Here is a 22,077-nt window from a genome sequence, read left to right on the forward strand (position 1 = left end):
TGACTTGTCGTCCAAAAATTAATTACTTATTGGTCAAGAAAAATTCATAAACGTCCATGCATTAATTATATTTAATATATGGAACATGAACACTCCCTCTATGGATTAGTGCATCAATTTAATTGCTATTAAAAATAATGCTACGTACACACTTGGGTTCAAAGCTTCAGTAATAAAACGTGCTGCTAAAGAGTAATGATCCATTCCCCCATACAACTGATTGAAGAATCTTGGATGACCTTAAAACAAGACAAATGTGTGAGCTACCAAGCAAATTGCTAAGGTTATATAGACGTATTGTAATACAAGAAAAGCATGCTAGACAGATTGCTGTGCATGTTATAAGTTAAGGCTTGCACATCAGTAACGGCTTACAGCAACTAGGTAGTAAATAATAATGTTATATACTACTTGTCAAGGTTTATGAAGTGTAGTTAGCTTTCACAGTATATCATTTAGGCTAGCAATTGTATCATCAGCGTAGTATCAGTTCTGTCCATTATTTTAGAAATCTGTGTGTCGTTAAAGAGATTATCCAGAATTTTTTTTTTACTTATGCGAGAATACGACAATATAAAAATGACCCTCCAATTAAATCCCATCCATTGTTATTGCTCTGGTGTTTCCCACTATTGTATTTTTTTATGCATAAATTATTGGCCTGAGCCAAATCAGATCTCATACTTTGCACTGTCGAGGGACAATAGCCCAAAACACCGTGTGTGCGAATTGAGATTCTGATTTGGCTTTTATTCTAAGTCGTATTGCAAGAATTGTTAAAGGGTTGATTGTGACTTGTAGGATCGCTTCTTCCAACAGTTGGCGCTATAGAGTTCAAGTCCTCTTTCTCTTTGAAGAGGCAATTTGCATATAAAATTGGCCTGAGCAGTTATATATGTAAATATGAAACAAGGCCTCTGAGGTTAGTGATGGACTTCAGTGGTTACATGGATGTTCGGTGCTCTACTTTTTTTCCAAATCTTGGAAAACACCTTAAATAAGATACAGTATGTTTAAAAGTATTCCAAGCACGAATTCAGAGCCACTGTTTTAAATATTAAGTTCTGGAGCTTGGGAACACAGCCATAGTAATGAAGTATAGTACGTACGGTGCTTCTGTGAGTGTCTGCATTCTGCTACAAGTACAGAATGGACCCAGATAATTCTATGGATGCCACTTTAGGAATCCATGTGATATAAAGCATGAATACTAACAAGAGCACACAGTTTCAACAAGAAGGAGAATAATGTCGTAAAAAGTATGCAACATAAAACTTTATTTTTCAACTGTGCTGTAACCAAGGATAGATACCATTGCATCATTATTACTATTATTTATTATTATAGCACCATTTATTCCATGACACATTACATGTGTGGAGGGGTGTACATAATAAAAACAAGTACAGTATAACACAAGTCACAATGGTACAGGAGAAGAGAGGATTCTGCCCGTGAGGGCTCACAATCTACAAGGGTTAGGTGAGGATACAGTAGGTGAGGGTAGAGCTGGTTGTGCAGCGGTGGTTGCTGCAGGTTGTAGGCTTGTCGGAAGAGGTGGGTCTTCAGGTTCATTTTGAAGGTTTCGATGGTAGGCGAGAGTCTGATATATTGTGGTAAAGAGTTGCAGAGTAGGAGGGATGCGTGGGAGAAATCTTGTATGCGAGTGTGGGAAGAGGAGATAAGAGAGGAGTAGAGAAGGAGATCTTGTGAGGATCGGAGGTTGCGTGCAGGTAAGTACCGGGAGACGAGGTCACAGATGTATGGTGGAGACAGGTTGTGGATGGCCTTGTATGTCATGGTTAGGGTTTTGAACTGGAGCCTTTGGGTAATGGGGGAGCCAGTGCAGGGATTGACAGAGGGGAGAGGCTGGGGAATAGTGGAGGGACAGGTTGATTAGTCGGGCCACAGAGTTTAGAATAGATTGGAGGGGGCAATAGTTTTAGAGAGGATGTCACAGAGCAGGAGGTTGCAGTAGTCAAGGCGGGAGATGATGAGGGCATGGACTAGGGCATCACCTCTCATTGTACTGATCGACAGTTACAAAAAACTTTATTAAAAAAAGCAATTATTTTTCAGGGTACTAACAGCATGCTACATTGACACTGTTGTGTCTGAAGCAGAGCTTAGTCAATTAATCTATGAGTATTGGTGCCTGCTGACTTCCCCTGACTACAGATGTTAGGAGGAAAGAAGGAAAAGATATGTGGATCTAGCAAAGCTTGCTTTTCAGACAACTGCACTCTCATCTGTTTGGTTTTACTGGCATGACTGTATTTAGGATCTGTCTGATAGACTACACCTCAGAAGGACTATATGTGGCTTGCAATATGTTTCTGGTAATGTGCCTACAGTGATGGACTGGATTGGAAAGGTCCCACCAGTATCATTAACTCTGAGGAGCCACAGTTTAACTGCATGCAAATATTACATTATCCTCTTTCACCTTCTTAACTATGCTTCTATATGATAATAAACTGAGTAGTTTGAGGAACGAAATATGAAATGCTGCCTTTGTACAAAGTGATCCAAATGTTTGGAGCTAACTAGTGCTTATATTGAAGGGAGTGGATTACTGTTTTGCTCAAGGGCCCACCGGGGAATTTGCCAATTCCTCCGTGGGCCAGTCTGAGACTGTGTTTAACTTCTCTTTGTAGATAAATTAAAAAAGGACACTAAAAATATCAGTCAATAGCCAAATTCTCTACACCTATTTATCAAAGAAATCATTATTTTTTTGTAAAAGTAGAGAGACAGAGTTGTGGATGCGACCCATTACCTTACAGTGTATGAGAATGCTCTAAATACATTTCATCTTGTACTGATATGAAAATATAAAAGTGAAAACCAAATAAAAGAGATGAATGTGCAGCCTTCACTACATTGTTTTATAAAAGCCATTTCAAGATTTAATGCATTGAAATATAAATACAGTCTGCCATGTTTTCAATTAACCTTGTCACTTTAAATTCGTGTGTCCCAGATAAGCTTCCATCTGTCACTCTGGCCATCTAGCACAGGGTCAGTTTTTCCCATTAGCAGAGGAATAAATGAGTAAACAGAATTAAATAAAGAAGATTGTTTGTCAATTCATCGTCATTATTTGGAAGAAAATGTGATAAAGCCCTGAAACAAACAAATAAAACTTGTCCGCATTGTCAAAATACCCAAATTATCGGGTTCCGATGAATTTATCACATACAAGTGAGTGAAGTCGAAGCATAAAATACAAATATAAACACATTTGATCACTGGTGTGTGCCTCATCTTTTCTTTTCTCAATTTTTAGGTTCATCAAACAATGTACAATAATGATTTATTATTAAATCAAATATGCTCAACAAGTACTTAGCTCATGGGATTTGCTAACTATAAAACTTATGGTTCAGTATAAACACATCTCTATAATTGTAAGCAATGGCATGAGTGTGCCACAGAGTCTTAAAGGGAATTTGTCACCAGGTTTTTCCTACCCCATCTTAGAGCAGCATTATGTGGGGGAAAGAGACCCTGATTCCAGTTATGTATCACTTACAGGGCTGCTTGTTGTCATTTTGATAAAATCTATGTTATCTGTGCTGCAGATCCTGCAGTTTTCTGAATGTTGAGCTCTATATAACTCCACCCACAGCACCAATTGGCAGTTTTCTGCCCATGCACTGTGTACATAGGAAATTTCCAATCAATAGTGTGGGCGGGGTTATACAGAGCTCATGAATATGCTTGACTACCCAGCAGCAGGTTTAATTGTCCTCTAGTGATGATCTCCTGCAGATTAAACAGATATTATATCAAAACTAAACTAAGCAGCCCAGTAAGTGACACAATGTGGAAATCAAGGTCTCTGTTTCTATATTATGCTCCTCTCACATTAGGTAACAAAAACCTTGTGACAGATTCCCTTTAAAGACAACCTGTTGGCTCTCCTGTTTCTCTTGTTTTAGTGAATACTTCCATTCCACATAACTACCGTATTTTTTGCACTATAAGATGCACTTTTTCCCCCAAAAAAATGTGAAGAAAATGGGGCATGCGTCTTATAGTTGGAATGCAGGCTTACAAGCAGTGGTGTGATGGCGGCAGAGGTGCGGAGGTGGTGGCAGAGGTGCGGGGATGATGAGGCGCAGTGAGCGGTATGGCGTGAGTGGGGTCCCTTCCACAGGTCAGGTGACGCAGCAGCCCGGTTTCCAAGGTAAGCAGCAGAGCAAGTTGAATTATGGCTTTATCAGTGGCGGCGGCCATCTTCCTGAGGCTGCGCGTGCGCAGATGGAGTGCTCTGCTTCTCGTGGCTTCAGGAAAATGGCCACGGGAGGCCGCGTGTGCGCAGATGGAGATCGCGGCGGCCATTTTCCTGAAGCCGAGATCTAAATCTGCGACCTCGGCTTCAGGAAAATGGCCCCCGAGATCTCCATCTGGGAAGCAGAGCACTTCATCTGCGCACGCGCAGCCTCAGGAAGAAAATTTTTATTGTAGGTACACTTCAACTGTGAGATATAGAATCTAAAAATAAAAACTGGAAAATTACATTCTATTATTTTTAAATAATTAATTAGCTTTTTATTGCATGAGATATGTATTTGATACAATAGAAAAACAAAAGTTAATATTTGGCACAGAAGCCTTCATTTGCAAATACAGAGGTCAAACATTTCCTGTAGTTATTGACCAAATTTCCACACACACTGCCGCAGGGGTTTTGACTCACTCCTCCATACAGATCTTCTCCAGATCTTTCAGGTTTTGGGGCTGTTGCTGGGCAACATAGAGTTTCATCTCTGTCCAAAGATTTTCTATTGGGTACAGGTCTGGAGACCAGCTAGACCACTCCATGATATTGAAATGCTTCTTTTGTTGCCTTGGCTGTCTGTTTTGGATTATTGTCATGCTGGAAGAACAAGCAACTACCCATCTTCAATTCTCTTACAGAGGGAATGAGGTTGTTGGACAAAATCTTGCAATACCTGACCCCATCCATCCTCCCTTCATTACAGTACAGTCTTCCTGTCCCCTTTGCAGAACAGCACCCCCAAGGAATGGTGGTTCCCTCACCATGCTTCATGACTGGAACAGTGTTCTTGGGATTGTTCTCATCCTCCTTCCTCCAAACATGACGAGTGTAGTTGATATCAAAAAAGTTCTATTTCAGTTTCATCTGACCACATAACTTTCTCCCATGCCTCTTTTGGATCATGCAGATGGCCACTGGCAAACTTCGAACTCGTCTGGACATGTGTTGGGGTGAGCAGGGAGACCTTGCTAGCCCTGCAGGATTTTAATCCATGACGGCGTAGTGTGTTACTAAATGCTAATGTTTGAGACTGTGATCCCACCTTTCTTCAGGTCATTGACCAGGTCCTCCCATGTATTTCTGGGCAGATTCCTGACCTTCCTAATAATCATCCTTACTCCACGAGGCGAAATCTTGCATGGTGCCCCAGGCTGACTAAGATTGACAGTCATCTTGTGTTTCTTCCATTTTCTAATAATTGTGCCAACAGTTGTTGCCGTCTCACCAAGCTGCTTGTCTATTGTCTTGTAGCCCATCCTAGGCTTGTGCAGGTCTACAATTTTGTCCCTGGTGTCCGTAGACAGCTTTTTGGTCTTCGCTATGGTGGAGAGGTTGGAGTGTGAATATATGAGTCTGTCGACAGGTGTCTTTTTTTTTTACAGGAAAACAAGTTCAAACAGGTTCAATTAATACAGGTAGTGAGTGCAGAGTAGGAGGGCTGATTCAAGAAAAAATATCAGGTCTGTGAGTGCCAGAATTATTTAATGCAAGGAAATGCAATTTAATTACGTAAAAATCATACAATGTGATTTTCATTTTTAGATTCTGTCTCTCACAGTTGAAGTGTACCTATAATTAAAATTACACACCTCTCCATTCTTTGTAGGTGGGAAAACTTGCAAAATCGTCAGTGTATCAAATACTTATTTTCCCCACTGTAATAACCTTGACCTATGGTAGCTTTGTAGAGTAATTATACTGTTACTGCTTGGTAGCCAGAGAAATTATGGTTGATCATCTGGAGACACTTCTAAAATAAAAAGGTTATCCAAAGTGGACAAGTGTTTATTGTCAGCAATTAACATTTACAGTGGGTACGGAAAGTATTCAGACCCCTTTACATTTTTCACCCTTTGTTTTATTGCAGCCATTTAGTAAATTCAAGAAAGTTATTTTTTTCACATTAATGTACACTCTGCACCCCATGTTGACTGAAAAAAACAGAAATAAAGACTTTTTGCAAATTTAATAAAAAAGAAAATCTGAAATACTACATGGTCATAAGTATTCAGACCCTTTGCTCAGACACTCATATTTAAGTCACATGCTGTCCACTTCCTTGCAATCCTCCTTGAGATGGTTCTACTCCTTCATTGGAGGCCAGCTGTGTTTAATTAAACTGATTAGACTTGATTTGGAAAGGCACACACCTGTTTATATAAGACCTCACAGCTCACAGTGCATGTCAGAACAAATGAGAATCATGAGGTCAAAGGAACCCCAAGATCACTGTGGCTGAGCTTTAGAGATGCAGTAGGGACATGGTAGAAAGTTCTACAAAGTCAACTTTCACTGCAGTAATCCACCAGTAGGGCCTTTATGGCAGAGTGGCCCGACGGAAGCCTCTCCTCAGTGAGAGACATATGAAAGCCCCCATAGAGTTTGCTAAACAACACATGAAGGACTCCCAGACTATGAGAAATAAGATTCTCTGCTTTGATGAGTCAAAGATAGACCTTTTTGGTGATAATTCTAAGCAGTATGTGTGAAGAAAAACAGGCACTGCTCAACACCTGCCCAATACAATCCCAACAGTGAAACATGGTGGTGGCAGCATCATGCTATGGGGATGTTTTTCAGCTGCAGGTACAGGACGATTGGTTGTAATTGAAGGAAACATGAACGTGGCCAAGTACAAATATATCCTGGATGAAAACCTCTTCCAGAGTGCTCTGGACCTCAGACTTGGCCAAAGGTTCACCTTCCAACAAGACAATCACCCTAAGCACACAGCTAAAATAACAAAAGAGTGGCTTCAGAACAGCTCTGTGACCGTTTTTGACTGGCCCAACCAGAGCCCTGACCTAAACCCAATTGAGCATCTCTGGAGAGGCCTGAAAATGGCTATCCACCAACGTTCACCAACCAACCTGATGGAAAAGGAGAGGATCTGCAAGGAAGAATGGCAGGAGATCCCCAAATCCAGGTGTGAAAAACTTGTTGCATAATTCCCAAGGAGACTCATGGCTGTACTAGCTCAAAAGGGTGCTTCTACTCAATTTTGAGCAAAGGGTCTGAATACTTATGACCATGTGATATTTCAGTTTTTCTTTTTTAATAAATTTGCCAAAATGTCTACATTTCTGGGTTTTTTTCAGTCAAGATCGGGTGCAGAGTGTACATTAATGAGAAAAAAATGAACTTTTTTGAATTTACCAAATGGCTGCAATGAAACAAAGAGTGAAAAATGTAAAGGGATATGAATATTTTCCATACCCACTGTAGCTAGAGAAAGGCCAGGGAATATTTTGAATTTTACTACATCATCATCATTAATAGTCAATTTTGTTTTAAAGAGATCCCAAGATGAGCTTAGGATGTATTGTGACTTTCTTATGGCAATTAGGTGACAAAACACAAGAATCAGTGGGCACTGCCTAGACCAGGGGTCACATTCCATTGTGCAGCCTCCGTGCCACTGAGCTCCCAAGATAATCATGTACAGGGAGTCAGGGGACAGTCAATGTCAGTGCTTGCTTTCAGCTGAATGTACAACTGAGGACTAGAGATGAGTGAATATGTTCAGCTCACTCCTTATTCGGCAAGCTACAGTGCTTACAGAATAAGCTGCAGAGTGAACATGGCTACCTGGATCGTTCCAGCTGATCAGCTGTCCAGTGCCGGACAGGCTATAATGGTGCAAACCTGGTGGCGGCCCTACCCTGGAACAACCTCACACACGTGCCTTGCATGGCTTGCATCCTCAATCTGGTGGTACAGCAATTTCTCTGCCACTATCCTGGCCTGGTTGCAGAAAGCACGGTTCACTGTGTGCTCACTTCCGAGGATCGCACCCCACAGGTCATGGACTTGCATAGCTAAAGAGGTCTTTTGGCCTACCGGTTAACTGTTTAATTTGTAATGTTCTGACATGGTGGAATACCAATTTGTATATGTTGCAGTGACTGTGGCAGCAGCCACGAGCCCTGGTGCAGTATATCCTTTTGCATAGCCTTGGACCACGCAGTACAGATGTGGTGCAAATCCTGCTTGCAGAGCGGGCACAGATGTAGGACCTCTGCACCCTTCTGTACAGTTTTAAAATGGCTACTAAGATAGTTAACGCTGACAATATCAGCATCACTATTCTGGTCATCTACATGCTGGAGCACACTTTGAATAGTCTGCGTGAGGAGGTGGTGGTCCCAGAGGAAGAGGAAGAAGTAGAGGAGGATGCAGAATGGATAATAATATCTCAAATTTCCAGACTGTCGTCGCACAGCCGGGTGCCATGGAATGGTGTCTTACAGAAATCGAGGGGGGATCATTTTACCAGACAAACTCTTAGTGAAGTTGCAGGAACCGAGAAACAAATGGAGGATGACAAGGAGGAAGAGGTGATTGGTGCACAACACAGGAAATGAAGAGGATAATGATCCCCTCTGTGTTGTCCATGGTTGGTGGGAGGGTATGGAGGATGCAAGCTTGTGTGTTACCCCGCCAATAACACATCATGGATTTGGACCTTATGGAAGCACCAGACACATGAGTGCCTTCTTGATCTTAAACATAATGCCCATATTCTTAGGGTTAGAAACAATGCTGACTACTGGGTTGCCACTCTATTAGATCCACAGTACAAGAGTAAATTTAACCAGATGCTCCCTCTCCCAGACATGCGCATGTTGGAGTATCGAAACACGCTTATAGGCAATCTTAAGAGTGGTTTTCCCAAAGACAGCAGTGAGGCACACAGTGTGAATCACAGTTCTAGAAGTCCAACCCCAAGAACATCAAGACGTCATTGCAAAAACATTAGCAGCAGCATTGTCAGTGACATAAGCAATTTCTGTGAACCATTTCATAAATTTTTTAGACCAGCCTGTGCACCAGCACAACAGAACACAAGTCTGACACGTTGTGAGTATCAGAAGCTCAATATCAATGCTACTGGGGAATGGTGTTTTGACCCTTTTGCATTTTGGTATTTAATAATGGAAGGGTGGCCTGAGCTTGATCATGCCCGGCAGCCAGCTTTCTCTCTGAACGTGTTTTCAGCGCTGCTGTTGGTGTCCAGATTAGTGATGAGAGAATACATTTGGCACTATTTGTTACTCGCACGAAGAATAGTACGCTATTCGCGTTATTCGATACTCAGCGAGTAATTTGTAAAATAGAAATAAATATTGTATAAATTGAAGAATTACATAGTCTAACATTTATGGAAAATGTGAATATATAATGAATAATGAAGGGAAGTATATGTTTTATTCATTGCTATATGGACAAGGTAACATGTAATAATTGCAACTATTTCTAAAAGTAAACACATTTGACAATATATTAAAATGGATATTCGTGGCCCATAGAATAATTTAACCTTACAAACAACTTAAGAGGAGCCTATCAGTAGAGATTTTCACGATTGTACAGTGAGTAGCTTTGTAAGCATGTCCAAGTAAAGATTAAATACTGTATATGACTGGGAGGGAGAAAAAAAAGTTACTGTATGTCAGGGGCAAACAACAATCTGATTAGTGTCTTGCCTGTAATCATGTCCACTTTTCCATGATGATGTCCAGCTCAGCATATTCTCACTCGGAGCAGGAAACCAATCAATGAACAGTGAATGCGATTACAGCAACAAACGTGATTACGGAAAGCACTGTTCATAGTTTCTGCTTTGCCCAAAGACTAGAACAGAGAAGTTCACAGTGGTGATACGAGTCCACTTTCTACCTTCTAGTTAGTGATGAGTAGTGTTGAGCGATACTTTCCGATATCGGAAAGTATCGGTATCGGAAAGTATCGGCCGATACCGTCAAAATATCGGATCCAATCCGATACCGATACCCGATCCCAATGCAAGTCAATGGGACGAAAATATCGGAATTAAAATAAACCCTTTATAAACTTGTAGGTTCATTCTACATGAAGGAAAACAACTAAGAATAATGTAGGATGTATTGGGGGACGTGGCGGAGACATTAAAGGCACAGAGGTTTAGCCCAATGTAATAGAATAGCAGGATTTTGGGTTTTTTTTATGACGTTCGGCGGTAGAAAGATTTTGACTATGTTAATTTTTTTTTTTTTTTTGTCAGATATTGATGTTTCACTACTTCCACGCCCTTCACCTTCTTTTTTACTTCTCCCACACTTTCTTCTTCATTATCCTCATCATCAGCTTCTTTGACATCAACTTCTTCACCTTATTCATCTTCTTCTTCATCTTCTACCTATTATTTTTTTGGTTACATTGTTCATATTCTTTTTATTTTACTATTATCTTCATCATATTCTACTTCTTCATCATATTCTTATTTGTGACAGGCATTCCCGTAGTTGTTATCTATAAAAGTTTGAAGATTACACCTTCCGTTCTGCCTGTCACAAAAGAGTTACATTTGTCCGCGTTCAGTTTGGCCTGCAGCATCAGGCTTTATCCAGGGGCACCACGAGGAGGAACGGACTCACCCCCATACACTGCTTAGTCTTCTTCTGCTTATAATTTAGATAATATTTTTTGCTCTGATATTTAGTGTTATGCTTAATGTTCTTCTGCTCTTTGTTCTGCAGCCTCTTGTTCTTCTGCTTCTCGGTCTTCCAGGTCGTCGTCGTCTCCAGGGTCGTCGTCTCCGGGGTCGTCGTCATCGGGGTGGTCTTCAGGGTCGTCGTCTCCGGGGTCGTCGTCATCGGGGTGGTCTTCGGGGTCATCGTCTCCAGGGTCGTCGTCATCACGGTGGTTGTCGTCTCTGGTGTCGTCGTCATCTTAGGGGTGGTCTTCCGGGTCATCGTGTTTAGTCTCTTGAACTTGGAAATGTAGCAGAAGGTACAAGAAGGCTGAGAAAATGCCGAGAACCAGCTGATGGAACTGGAACTCGGATGGCTACCCGAAGGTCCAAGAGCCAATGGAACTACCGAGGACCAGCTGACGTTACTGGAACCCGGTTACTAAGCAGGAGGTACCCGTGCCTGAAAGCACTACCAAGGACCACCTGACGTTGGTGGAACTCGGATACCCAGAGGGAGGCACCTAAGCCAAAGGCTCTGCCCGGAACCAGCTGACGGTACTGGAACCAGGATGGGGAGCAGAAGGTACAAGAGCAAAAGACACTGCCGAGAACCAGCTGACGGTGCTGGAACCCGGATGGGTAGCCGAAGGTCCAAGAGCCAATGGAACTACCGAGGACCAGCTGACGTTACTGGAACCCGGTTACTAAGCAGGAGGTACCCGTGCCTGAAAGCACTACCAAGGACCACCTGACGTTGGTGGAACTCGGATACCCAGAGGGAGGCACCTAAGCCAAAGGCTCTGCCCGGAACCAGCTGACGGTACTGGAACCAGGATGGGGAGCAGAAGGTACAAGAGCAAGTGTCTGCGTGGCAGTTGCAGGACACGTTGCCAGCTGCACAGCAGGGGAACAGCTGGCGGTGCTGAACCCCACTGACACATTGGCTGGTGTTTTTCTCTGTGCAGCTAGCAGTACCGGGCCCCAACTGGCGGTGTTGGAGCCCAGGGCTCTGCAGGGGGAGCAGAGTGTAGGCCGAAGCCTAATTGAACCAATTTCAAAGCTATCCTTTAACCCCCCCTCAGGGGTTACAAAGTAGAAGAGCCACAGCTTATGCAGCAGTAGTGCTGCACAAGTCAAAGGTTGCTCTTTTAATTTCGCTCCTTGCACACGCTGAATGAAACACGTATAACATTTAGCCCTTTAAACAGTCAAACTGTGTTGGAGGCGCGAGTTCCCTTTGTAATGAGACGCAGCACAGATGTCAAGAATCCCACCTTGGTGCTGGGTGCAGCCTCCTGAGCGTTGTTATTTGCTGTACAGGAGTCTGCGCTGTCGTGTGATCCCCTGGCCTAGCGCTGTTAGCGCTGCCCATGTTCTGGCATCATTTAATGTCGGCCGGTGCGGTTCGCGATGACCATGAATCCCAGCCCCGCAGTGTCTTAACATTGTTAAAACACTGCGGGGCTGGGATTCAGGGCCTGGCGCAGCACATATGTTCGCCTCTCACACTCGGGTCCTTACACCCGCTTCAGACTGTGCGGCGTCATCTGATCCCTTATCGCATGCCACGGCCATGAAGCCGCACAGTCCGCAGAAGGCGGAAGGAGATGAGGGACAGGCGAACTGATGCACTGATCATGCCCGTCAATCACACCCTCGCAGTCCCAATAAATAAGACAACGAGGGGCGTTGTGTGGGTCAGGGCGGCCGCAGAGGCGCAGGCAGCCAAACAATGATGCCAGAAGACGGGCAGCGCTACCAAGGGGGTTGCAGCGTGTCATTACAAAGGAAAGTCACACCACCGGGACGGTTAAATGGTCACACAGAGGACACATTTTAGACGTGTTTTCAGTTCCACATGTGCGAGGAGAATACGTTTATGAGCCACCTTGCACACATGCAGCATTACCGCTGTACAAGGTGGCCTTTAAAACGTACAAACGCCTGGGGGAGGGGGGACAGGTTCCCTTCAATTTCAGTTCTTGTGTCTGCGTGGCTTTTGCAGGACACGATGCCGGCTGCACAGCAGGGGAACAGCTGGCGGTGCTGAACCCCACTGACACATTGGCTGGTGTTTTTCTCTGTGCAGCTAGCAGTACCGGGCCCCAACTGGCGGTGTTGGAGCCCGGGGTCAGCAGGAGGAGGAGATGGAGCAGAGTGTAGGCCGAAGCCTGCACTGGCGGCAGCTTTTGGGTCTGTTGTGCCTGCGTGGCAGTTGCAGGACACGTTGCCGGCTGCACAGCAGGGGAACAGCTGGCGGTGCTGAACCCCACTGACACATTGGCTGGTGTTTTTCTCTGTGCAGCTAGCACATCTGGGCCCCAACTGGCGGTGTTAGAGCCCAGGGTCAGCAGGAGGAGCAGGGGGAGCGGAGTGTAGGCCGAAGCCTGCACTGGAGCAAGTTGAAAGGAAACCTTTAACCCCCCCCCCCCAGGCGTTTGTAGCTGGAAGAGCCATCGTGTACACCACTAATGCTGGAAAAGGTAAACTTAGCTCTTTTAATTATGGTCCTTGCAGATGCTGAACCTAACACTTATGAAATGTGTCCCCTCACAGCGTTCAACCGTCCGGTAGGTGGAACTTTCCTTTGTCATGTGACGCAGCACAGCCGTCAATTTTACCCCCTTGGCGCCGTGCGCCGCCTCCTCAGCGTTGTTTGAATCTGTCCCGGAGCCTGCGCTGTTAGGTTACCCCTTGGCCATGCACACATTTTGCGCTGCCCGTCTTCTGACATCATTTGCTGTCAGGCTGGCTGCGCCTGTGTGGGTGCGCTGTCCGAGATTCAGCCTCGCGGTGTCGTCTAATGTAATCCCAGCGCGGGCCTGGGATCCGTGGCCATGCGCAGTGCATATCCTCACCTCTCACTCCCCTCCCTACGGCTTCTTCAGACTGTGCGGTGTCACGGCCGTGGCATGCTATTAGGGATCAGCTGACACCGAACAGTCTTTAGAAGCCGTAGGGAGGGGAGTGAGAGGCGAGGATATGCACTGCGCATGGCCACGGATCCCAGGCCCGCGGTGGGATTACATTACACGACACTGCGAGGCTGAATCTCGGACAGCGCACACACACAGGCGCAGCCAGCCTGACAGCAAATGATGTCAGAAGACAGGCAGCGCGAAATGTGTGCATGGCCAAGGGGTAACCTAACAGCGCAGGCTCCGGGACAGATTCAAACAACGCTGAGGAGGCGGCGCACGGCGCCAAGGGGGTAAAAATGACGGCTGTGCTGCGTCACATGACAAAGGAAAGTTCCACCTACCGGACGGTTGAACGCTGTGAGGGGACACATTTCATAAGTGTTAGGTTCAGCATCTGCAAGGAGCACCACGAAAAGAGGCACTTTTTCCCTTTGCATCATTACTGCTGCACAAGGTGGCTCCTTCAGTAACAAACGCCTGGGGGGGGGGGGACAGGTTCCCTTAAATTTAACTTGTTGTGCCTGCGTGGCGGTCGCAGTACACGTTGCCGTATACACAGCAGGGGAACAGCTGGCGGTGCTGAACCCCACTAACACATTTGCGAGGTGTTTGGCTCTGTGCGTACAGCACTTCTGGACGGCAACTGGCGGTGTTGGAGCCCAGGGACAGGTGGAGGAGGAGGAGGTTGGAGGAGGTAGGAGGGATTGCCACACACACAGCAGGGGAACAGCTGACGTTACTGAACCCCAATAACAGAGGAGGGACTGTTGACTGTGCGTACAGCACTTCTGGACGGCAACTGGCAGTGTTGGAGCCCAGGGACAGGTGGAGGAGGAGGAGGTTGGAGGAGGTAGGAGGGATTGCCACACACACAGCAGGGGAACAGCTGACGTTACTGAACCCCAATAACAGAGGAGGGACTGTTGACTGTGCGTACAGCACTTCTGGACGGCAACTGGCGGTGTTGGAGCCCAGGGACAGGTGGAGGAGGAGGAGGTTGGAGGAGGTAGGAGGGATTGCCACACACACAGCAGGGGAACAGCTGACGTTACTGAACCCCAATAACAGAGGAGGGACTGTTGACTGTGCGTACAGCACTTCTGGACGGCAACTGGCGGTGTTGGAGCCCAGGGACAGGAGGAGGTTGGAGGAGGTTGGAGGAGGTAGGAGGGATTGCCACACACACAGCAGGGGAACAGCTGACGTTACTGAACCCCAATAACAGAGGAGGGACTGTTGACTGTGCGTACAGCACTTCTGGATGGCAACTGCGGTGTTGGAGCCCAGGGACAGGAGGAGGTTGGAGGAGGTTGGAGGAGGTAGGAGGGATTGCCACACACACAGCAGGGGAACAGCTGACGTTACTGAACCCCAATAACAGAGGAGGGACTGTTGACTGTGCGTACAGCACTTCTGGACGGCAACTGGCGGTGTTGGAGCCCAGGGACAGGTGGAGGAGGAGGAGGTTGGAGGAGGTAGGAGGGATTGCCACACACACAGCAGGGGAACAGCTGACGTTAATGAACCCAATAACAGAGGAGGGACTGTTGACTGTGCGTACAGCACTTCTGGACGGCAACTGGCGGTGTTGGAGCCCAGGGACAGGTGGAGGAGGAGGAGGTTGGAGGAGGTAGGAGGGATTGCCACACACACAGCAGGGGAACAGCTGACGTTACTGAACCCCAATAACAGAGGAGCGACTGTTGACTGTGCGTACAGCACTTCTGGACGGCAACTGGCGGTGTTGGAGCCCAGGGACAGGTGGAGGAGGAGGAGGTTGGAGGAGGTAGGAGGGATTGCCACACACACAGCAGGGGAACAGCTGACGTTACTGAACCCCAATAACAGAGGAGGGACTGTTGACTGTGCGTACAGCACTTCTGGACGGCAACTGGCAGTGTTGGAGCCCAGGGACAGGTGGAGGAGGAGGAGGAGGTTGGAGGAGGTAGGAGGGATTGCCACACACACAGCAGGGGAACAGCTGACGTTACTGAACCCCAATAACAGAGGAGGGACTGTTGACTGTGCGTACAGCACTTCTGGACGGCAACTGGCGGTGTTGGAGCCCAGGGACAGGTGGAGGAGGAGGAGGTTGGAGGAGGTAGGAGGGATTGCCACACACACAGCAGGGGAACAGCTGACGTTACTGAACCCCAATAACAGAGGAGGGACTGTTGACTGTGCGTACAGCACTTCTGGACGGCAACTGGCGGTGTTGGAGCCCAGGGACAGGTGGAGGAGGAGGAGGTTGGAGGAGGTAGGAGGGATTGCCACACACACAGCAGGGGAACAGCTGACGTTACTGAACCCCAATAACAGAGGAGGGACTGTTGACTGTGCGTACAGCACTTCTGGACGGCGACTGGCGGTGTTGGAGCCCAGGGACAGGAGGAGGTTGGAGGAGGTTGGAGGAGGTAGGAGGGATTGCCACACACACAGCAGGGGAACAGCTGACGTTACTGAACCCCAATAACAGAGGAGGGACTGTTGACTGTGCGTACAGCACTTCTGGACGGCAACTGGCGGTGTTGGAGCCCAGGGACAGGAGGAGGTTGGAGGAGGTTGGAGGAGGTAGGAGGGATTGCCACACACACAGCAGGGGAACAGCTGACGTTACTGAACCCCAATAACAGAGGAGGGACTGTTGACTGTGAGTACAGCACTTCTGGACGGCAACTGGCGGTGTTGGAGCCCAGGGACAGGTGGAGGAGGAGGAGGTTGGAGGAGGTAGGAGGGATTGCCACACACACAGCAGGGGAACAGCTGACGTTACTGAACCCCAATAACAGAGGAGGGACTGTTGACTGTGCGTACAGCACTTCTGGACGGCAACTGGCGGTGTTGGAGCCCAGGGACAGGTGGAGGAGGAGGAGGTTGGAGGAGGTAGGAGGGATTGCCACACACACAGCAGGGGAACAGCTGACGTTACTGAACCCCAATAACAGAGGAGCGACTGTTGACTGTGCGTACAGCACTTCTGGACGGCAACTGGCGGTGTTGGAGCCCAGGGACAGGTGGAAAAGCAGAGGAACACAATGTAGGCCGAAGCCTGAGAAAGTCGAAAGGGAACCTTTAACCCCCCCCAAGGTGTTTGTAGCTGAAAGAGCCAGCTTGTGCAGCACAAAAGATGCAAAAGGAAAAGGTGGCTCTTTTCATCATGCTCCTTGCAAACACAGAACTAAACACTTATAAAATGTGTCCCCTGCAACCGTAAAACCGTCCTGGAGGTGGGACTTTCCTTCGTAATGTGACGCAGCACAGCCGTCATTCCTACCCCCCCGGCGACGCGCACCGGCTCCTCAGCGTTGTTTGATTCCGTCCCGGAGCCTGCGCTGTTATGTTATCCCGTGGCCAGGCACACTTAGCGCTGCCCGTCTTCTGGCATCATTTGGTGTCAGGATGGCTGCGCCTGTGCGGCCGCACTGGCCGAGAGCCCGCCTCGCAGTGTCTTCTGATTTAATCCCACTGGGGGCCTGGGATCCATGGACATGCGCAGTGCATATCCTCGCCTCTCACTCCCCTCCCTACGGCTTCTTAAGACTGTGCGGTGTCACGGCCGTGGCATGCTATTAGGGACCAGCTGACACCGAACAGTCTGAAGAAGCCATAGGGAGATGAGTGAGAGGTGGAGGTTCAGATATGCACTGCGCATGTCCATGGATCCCAGGCCCCCAGTGGGATTAAATCAGAAGACACTGCGAGGCGGGCTCTCTGCCAGCGCGGCCGCACAGGCGCAGCCATCCTGACACCAAATGATGCCAGAAGACGGGCAGCGCTAAGTGTGCCTGGCCACGGGATAACATAACAGCGCAGGCTCCGGGACGGAATCAAACAACGCTGAGGAGCGGGTGCGCGGCGCCGGGGGGGTAGGAATGACGGCTGTGCTGCGTCACATTACGAAGGAAAGTCCCACCTCCGGGACGGTGTTACGGTATCAGTGGACACATTTTATAAGTGTTAAGTTCTGCGTGTGCAAGGTGCTAAACAAAAATAGCTACCTTTTCCTTGTGCAGCATTACTGCTGCACAAGGTGGCTCTTTCAGTAACAAATGCCTTGGGGGGGGGGACAGATTCCCTTACATTTCAGTTGTTGTGTCAGCGTGGCGGTCGCATGACACATTGCCGGCTACACAGCTGGGGATCAGCTGACGTTACTGAAACCCAATAACACTGGGTCGTATGTTTTGACTGTGCAGACGGCACTTCTGAGCCTCAACTGGCGGTGTTGGAGCCCAGGAATTTAAGTTCAGGTGGTAGAAAGATGAACACAACAGGAGACCTGGATAACGTATACAGTGACCTAATTATTTAATCAGGAGGAGGAGTGGCAAATTCCTGCGAGATCCAGGCCTTGTTCATTTTCAGGAAAGTAAGCCGGTCAACGTTATCGGAGGATAGTCGCATGCGACGGTCAGTTAGTACACCACCTGCAGCACTAAAGACACGTTCCGATAATACACTGGCCGCAGGGCAAGACAGCACCTCCAATGCATACTGGCTTAGCTCTGGCCATGTATCCAGCTTTGAGACCCAAAACTTGAAAGGGGAAGAGCCGTCTGGGAGTACAGCAAGAGGGCAAGACATGTAGTCTGTCACCATCTGACGGAACCGTTGCCTCCTGCTGACTGGAGCCGTCTGTGATGGTGTAGACTTTTGTGGGGGGCACAGAAAACTGTGCCACAGTTGGGCCATACTGGTCTTGCCTTGGGCAGAGGCACTGCTTCTGCTCCCTCTTTGTGCAGAGCCTCCACCACTGCCTGGACGCACTGAGCTGCTTTGGAATGTAGGGTTGAGCAAAACGGGTCGATCATTTTCAAAAGTCGCCGACTTTTGGCTAAGTCGGCGTCTCATGAAACCCGATCCGACCCCTGTGCTTGTCGGCCATGCGGTACGCGACTTTCGCGCCAAAGTCGCGTTTCAATGACGCGAAAAGCGCCATTTCTCAGCCAATGAAGGTGAACGCAGAGTGTGGGCAGCGTGATGACATAGATCCTGGTCCCCACCATCTTAGAGAAGGGCATTGCAGTGATTGGCTTGCTGTCTGCGGCGTCACAGGGGCTATAAAGGGGCGTTCCCGCCGACCGCCATCTTACTGCTGCTGATCTGAGCTTAGGGACAGGTTGCTGCCGCTTCGTCAGAAGCAGGGAGAGCGTTAGGCAGGGTCCACTAACCACCAAACCGCTTGTGCTGCAGCGATTTGCACTGTCCAACACCACCTTCGGTGTGCAGGGACTGTGGAAGCTATTTTTTTTTTTTTTTCCCCTCAGCGCTGTAGCTCATTGGGCTGCCCTAGAAGGCTCCGTGATAGCTGTATTGCTGTGTGTACGCCACTGTGCAAACCAACTGCTTTTTTCAAAGCACATATCCTCTTGTTCCTTCCTTTCTGCACAGCTATCTTTTTTGTTTGTCCACACTTTTTATTTAATTTGTGCATCAGTCCACTCCTATTGCTGCCTGCCATACCTGGCTTAGATTACTGCAGGGAGATAGTAATTGTAGGACAGTCCCTGTTTTTTTTTTGTTTTTTTTGTGGGAGATTAAGATTGGCATTTCTGCTACAGTGCCATCCCTGTGTGTGCCATCTCTCACTGAGTGGGCCATAGAAAGCCTATTTATTTTTTCCGTGATTTGTGTTCTAAATTCTACCTCAACACAAAAACACTACATCAATCAGTGGGAGAAAAATATTGGCCTCAGTCAGGGCTTGTGTGTCACTGCTGTGTGTGCTATCTCTCATTCAGTGGGCTATAGCAAGCCTATTTATTTATTTATTTTTTTTAATATTATTTGGTTTCTAAAGTCTCCCTGAAAAAAAAAAATACCTAAAAAAACAGTGGGAGAGTAATATTGCCCTTTCAGCTTGTGTGCCAGTCTTGACTCCTGGGTGTGCCACCTCTCTCTCTCATTCAGTGGGCCATAGAAAGGCTATTTTTTTTTTTGTTTTTTTAATATTATTTGGTTTCTAAAGTCTCCCTGAAAAAAAAAAAAAAAACATAAAAAAACAGTGGGAGAGTAATATTGCCCTTTCAGCTTGTGTGCCAGTCTTGACTCCTGGGTGTGCCACCTCTCTCCCTCTCATTCAGTGGGCCATAGAAAGCCTATTTATTTATTTTTTTAAATATTATTGGGTTTCTAAAGTCTCCCTTAAAAAACAAAAAATACATAAAAAAACAGTGGGAGAGTAATATTGCCCTTTCAGCTTGTGTGCCAGTCTTGACTCCTGGGTGTGCCACCTCTCTCTCTCATTCAGTGGGCCATAGAAAGCCTTTTTTTTTTTTTTTTTTTTTAAATATTATTGGGTTTCTAAAGTCTCCCTTAAAAAACAAAAAATACATAAAAAAACAGTGGGAGAGTAATATTGCCTTTTCAGCTTGTGTGCCAGTCTTGACTCCTGGGTGTGCCACCTCTCTCTCTCATTCAGTGGGCCATAGAAAGGCTATTTTTTTTTTTGGTTTTTTTAATATTATTTGGTTTCTAAAGTCTCCCTGAAAAAAAAAAAAAAAAAACATAAAAAAACAGTGGGAGAGTAATATTGCCCTTTCAGCTTGTGTGCCAGTCTTGACTCCTGGGTGTGCCACCTCTCTCTCTCATTCAGTGGGCCATAGAAAGGCTATTTTTTTTTTTGGTTTTTTTAATATTATTTGGTTTCTAAAGTCTCCCTGAAAAAAAAAAAAAAACATAAAAAAACAGTGGGAGAGTAATATTGCCCTTTCAGCTTGTGTGCCAGTCTTGACTCCTGGGTGTGCCACCTCTCTCCCTCTCATTCAGTGGGCCATAGAAAGCCTATTTATTTTTTTTAAAAAATATTATTGGGTTTCTAAAGTCTCCCTTAAAAAACAAAAAATACATAAAAAAACAGTGGGAGAGTAATATTGCCCTTTCAGCTTGTGTGCCAGTCTTGACTCCTGGGTGTGCCACCTCTCTCCCTCTCATTCAGTGGGCCATAGAAAGCCTATTTATTTATTTTTTTTAAATATTATTGGGTTTCTAAAGTCTCCCTTAAAAAACAAAAAATACATAAAAAAACAGTGGGAGAGTAATATTGCCCTTTCAGCTTGTGTGCCAGTCTTGACTCCTGGGTGTGCCACCTCTCTCCCTCTCATTCAGTGGGCCATAGAAAGCCTATTTATTTTTTTTTTTAAATATTATTGGGTTTCTAAAGTCTCCCTTAAAAAACAAAAAATACATAAAAAAACAGTGGGAGAGTAATATTGCCCTTTCAGCTTGTGTGCCAGTCTTGACTCCTGGGTGTGCCACCTCTCTCTCTCATTCAGTGGGCCATAGAAAGGCTATTTTTTTTTTTGGTTTTTTTAATATTATTTGGTTTCTAAAGTCTCCCTGAAAAAAAAAAAAAAAACATAAAAAAACAGTGGGAGAGTAATATTGCCCTTTCAGCTTGTGTGCCAGTCTTGACTCCTGGGTGTGCCACCTCTCTCTCTCATTCAGTGGGCCATAGAAAGGCTATTTTTTTTTTTTGTTTTTTTAATATTATTTGGTTTCTAAAGTCTCCCTGAAAAAAACAAAAAAAACAAAAAAACAGTGGGAGAGTAATATTGCCCTTTCAGCTTGTGTGCCAGTCTTGACTCCTGGGTGTGCCACCTCTCTCTCTCATTCAGTGGGCCATAGAAAGGCTATTTTTTTTTTTGGTTTTTTTAATATTATTTGGTTTCTAAAGTCTCCCTGAAAAAAACAAAAAAAACATAAAAAAACAGTGGGAGAGTAATATTGCCCTTTCAGCTTGTGCGCCAGTCTTGACTCCTGGGTGTGCCACCTCTCTCTCTCTAATTGTGGGCCATAGAAAGCCTTTTTTTTTTTTTTTTTTTTAATATTATTTGGTTTCTAAAGTCTCCCTGAGAAAAAAAAAAAAATAAATTAGGTGGGAGATTAATATTGACATTAGTGCTTGAGTGACAGTCCTGCGTGTGTGTCATCTCTGTGATTTTGTGCCACAGAAAACAGAGTGTGTAACATTGTGCCTGATTTTCCTTGTGGTCTCACCAACCTGTTAAGGGATATTGAAATCATACTGAAGTTATAGCTCACCGTGTAAGTTGTTTGACAGCAACAAATAAAGTTACTTTGGTTAAGATTTTAAAACAATGAGGAAGTCTGGTGCAAGAGGTCGTCGTGGGCGTTCATTGTCAGCTGGTAATGATGGTAGTGGTAGTGGAGCATCAGGTGGTCGTGGGGATAAAAATATTCCACCTAAGTCTGGAGCTGTGGAGCCAGTTTCGTCGTCAGGCTACACAAGGCCTCGAACGCTCTCTTTTCTGGGAGTAGGAAAACCGCTTTTAAAGGCGGAGCAGCAACAGCAAGTTTTGGCTTACATTGCAGACTCAGCCTCTAGCTCTTTTGCCTCCTCTTCCGAAACTGGTAAATGTAAAAGCAGCGCGTCGCTTGTGGATGTTCACGGT

General features: G+C 46.2%; 1 protein-coding gene across 1 annotated transcript in view; it reads right to left on the reverse strand.

The window, feature by feature from the left end:
- The window catches only part of GADL1 (glutamate decarboxylase like 1), a 503,402-nt gene that overhangs the window by 289,032 nt on the left and 192,293 nt on the right, over window positions 1-22,077 (reverse strand). The window contains exon 4 of the mRNA XM_077268963.1: window positions 149-239. Coding sequence (XP_077125078.1) covers window positions 149-239 — 91 coding nt within the window. The remainder of the gene's footprint in view (window positions 1-148; window positions 240-22,077) is intronic.

Source organism: Ranitomeya variabilis, chromosome 6, assembly GCF_051348905.1.
Source record: "Ranitomeya variabilis isolate aRanVar5 chromosome 6, aRanVar5.hap1, whole genome shotgun sequence".
NCBI lineage: Eukaryota > Metazoa > Chordata > Amphibia > Anura > Dendrobatidae > Ranitomeya > Ranitomeya variabilis.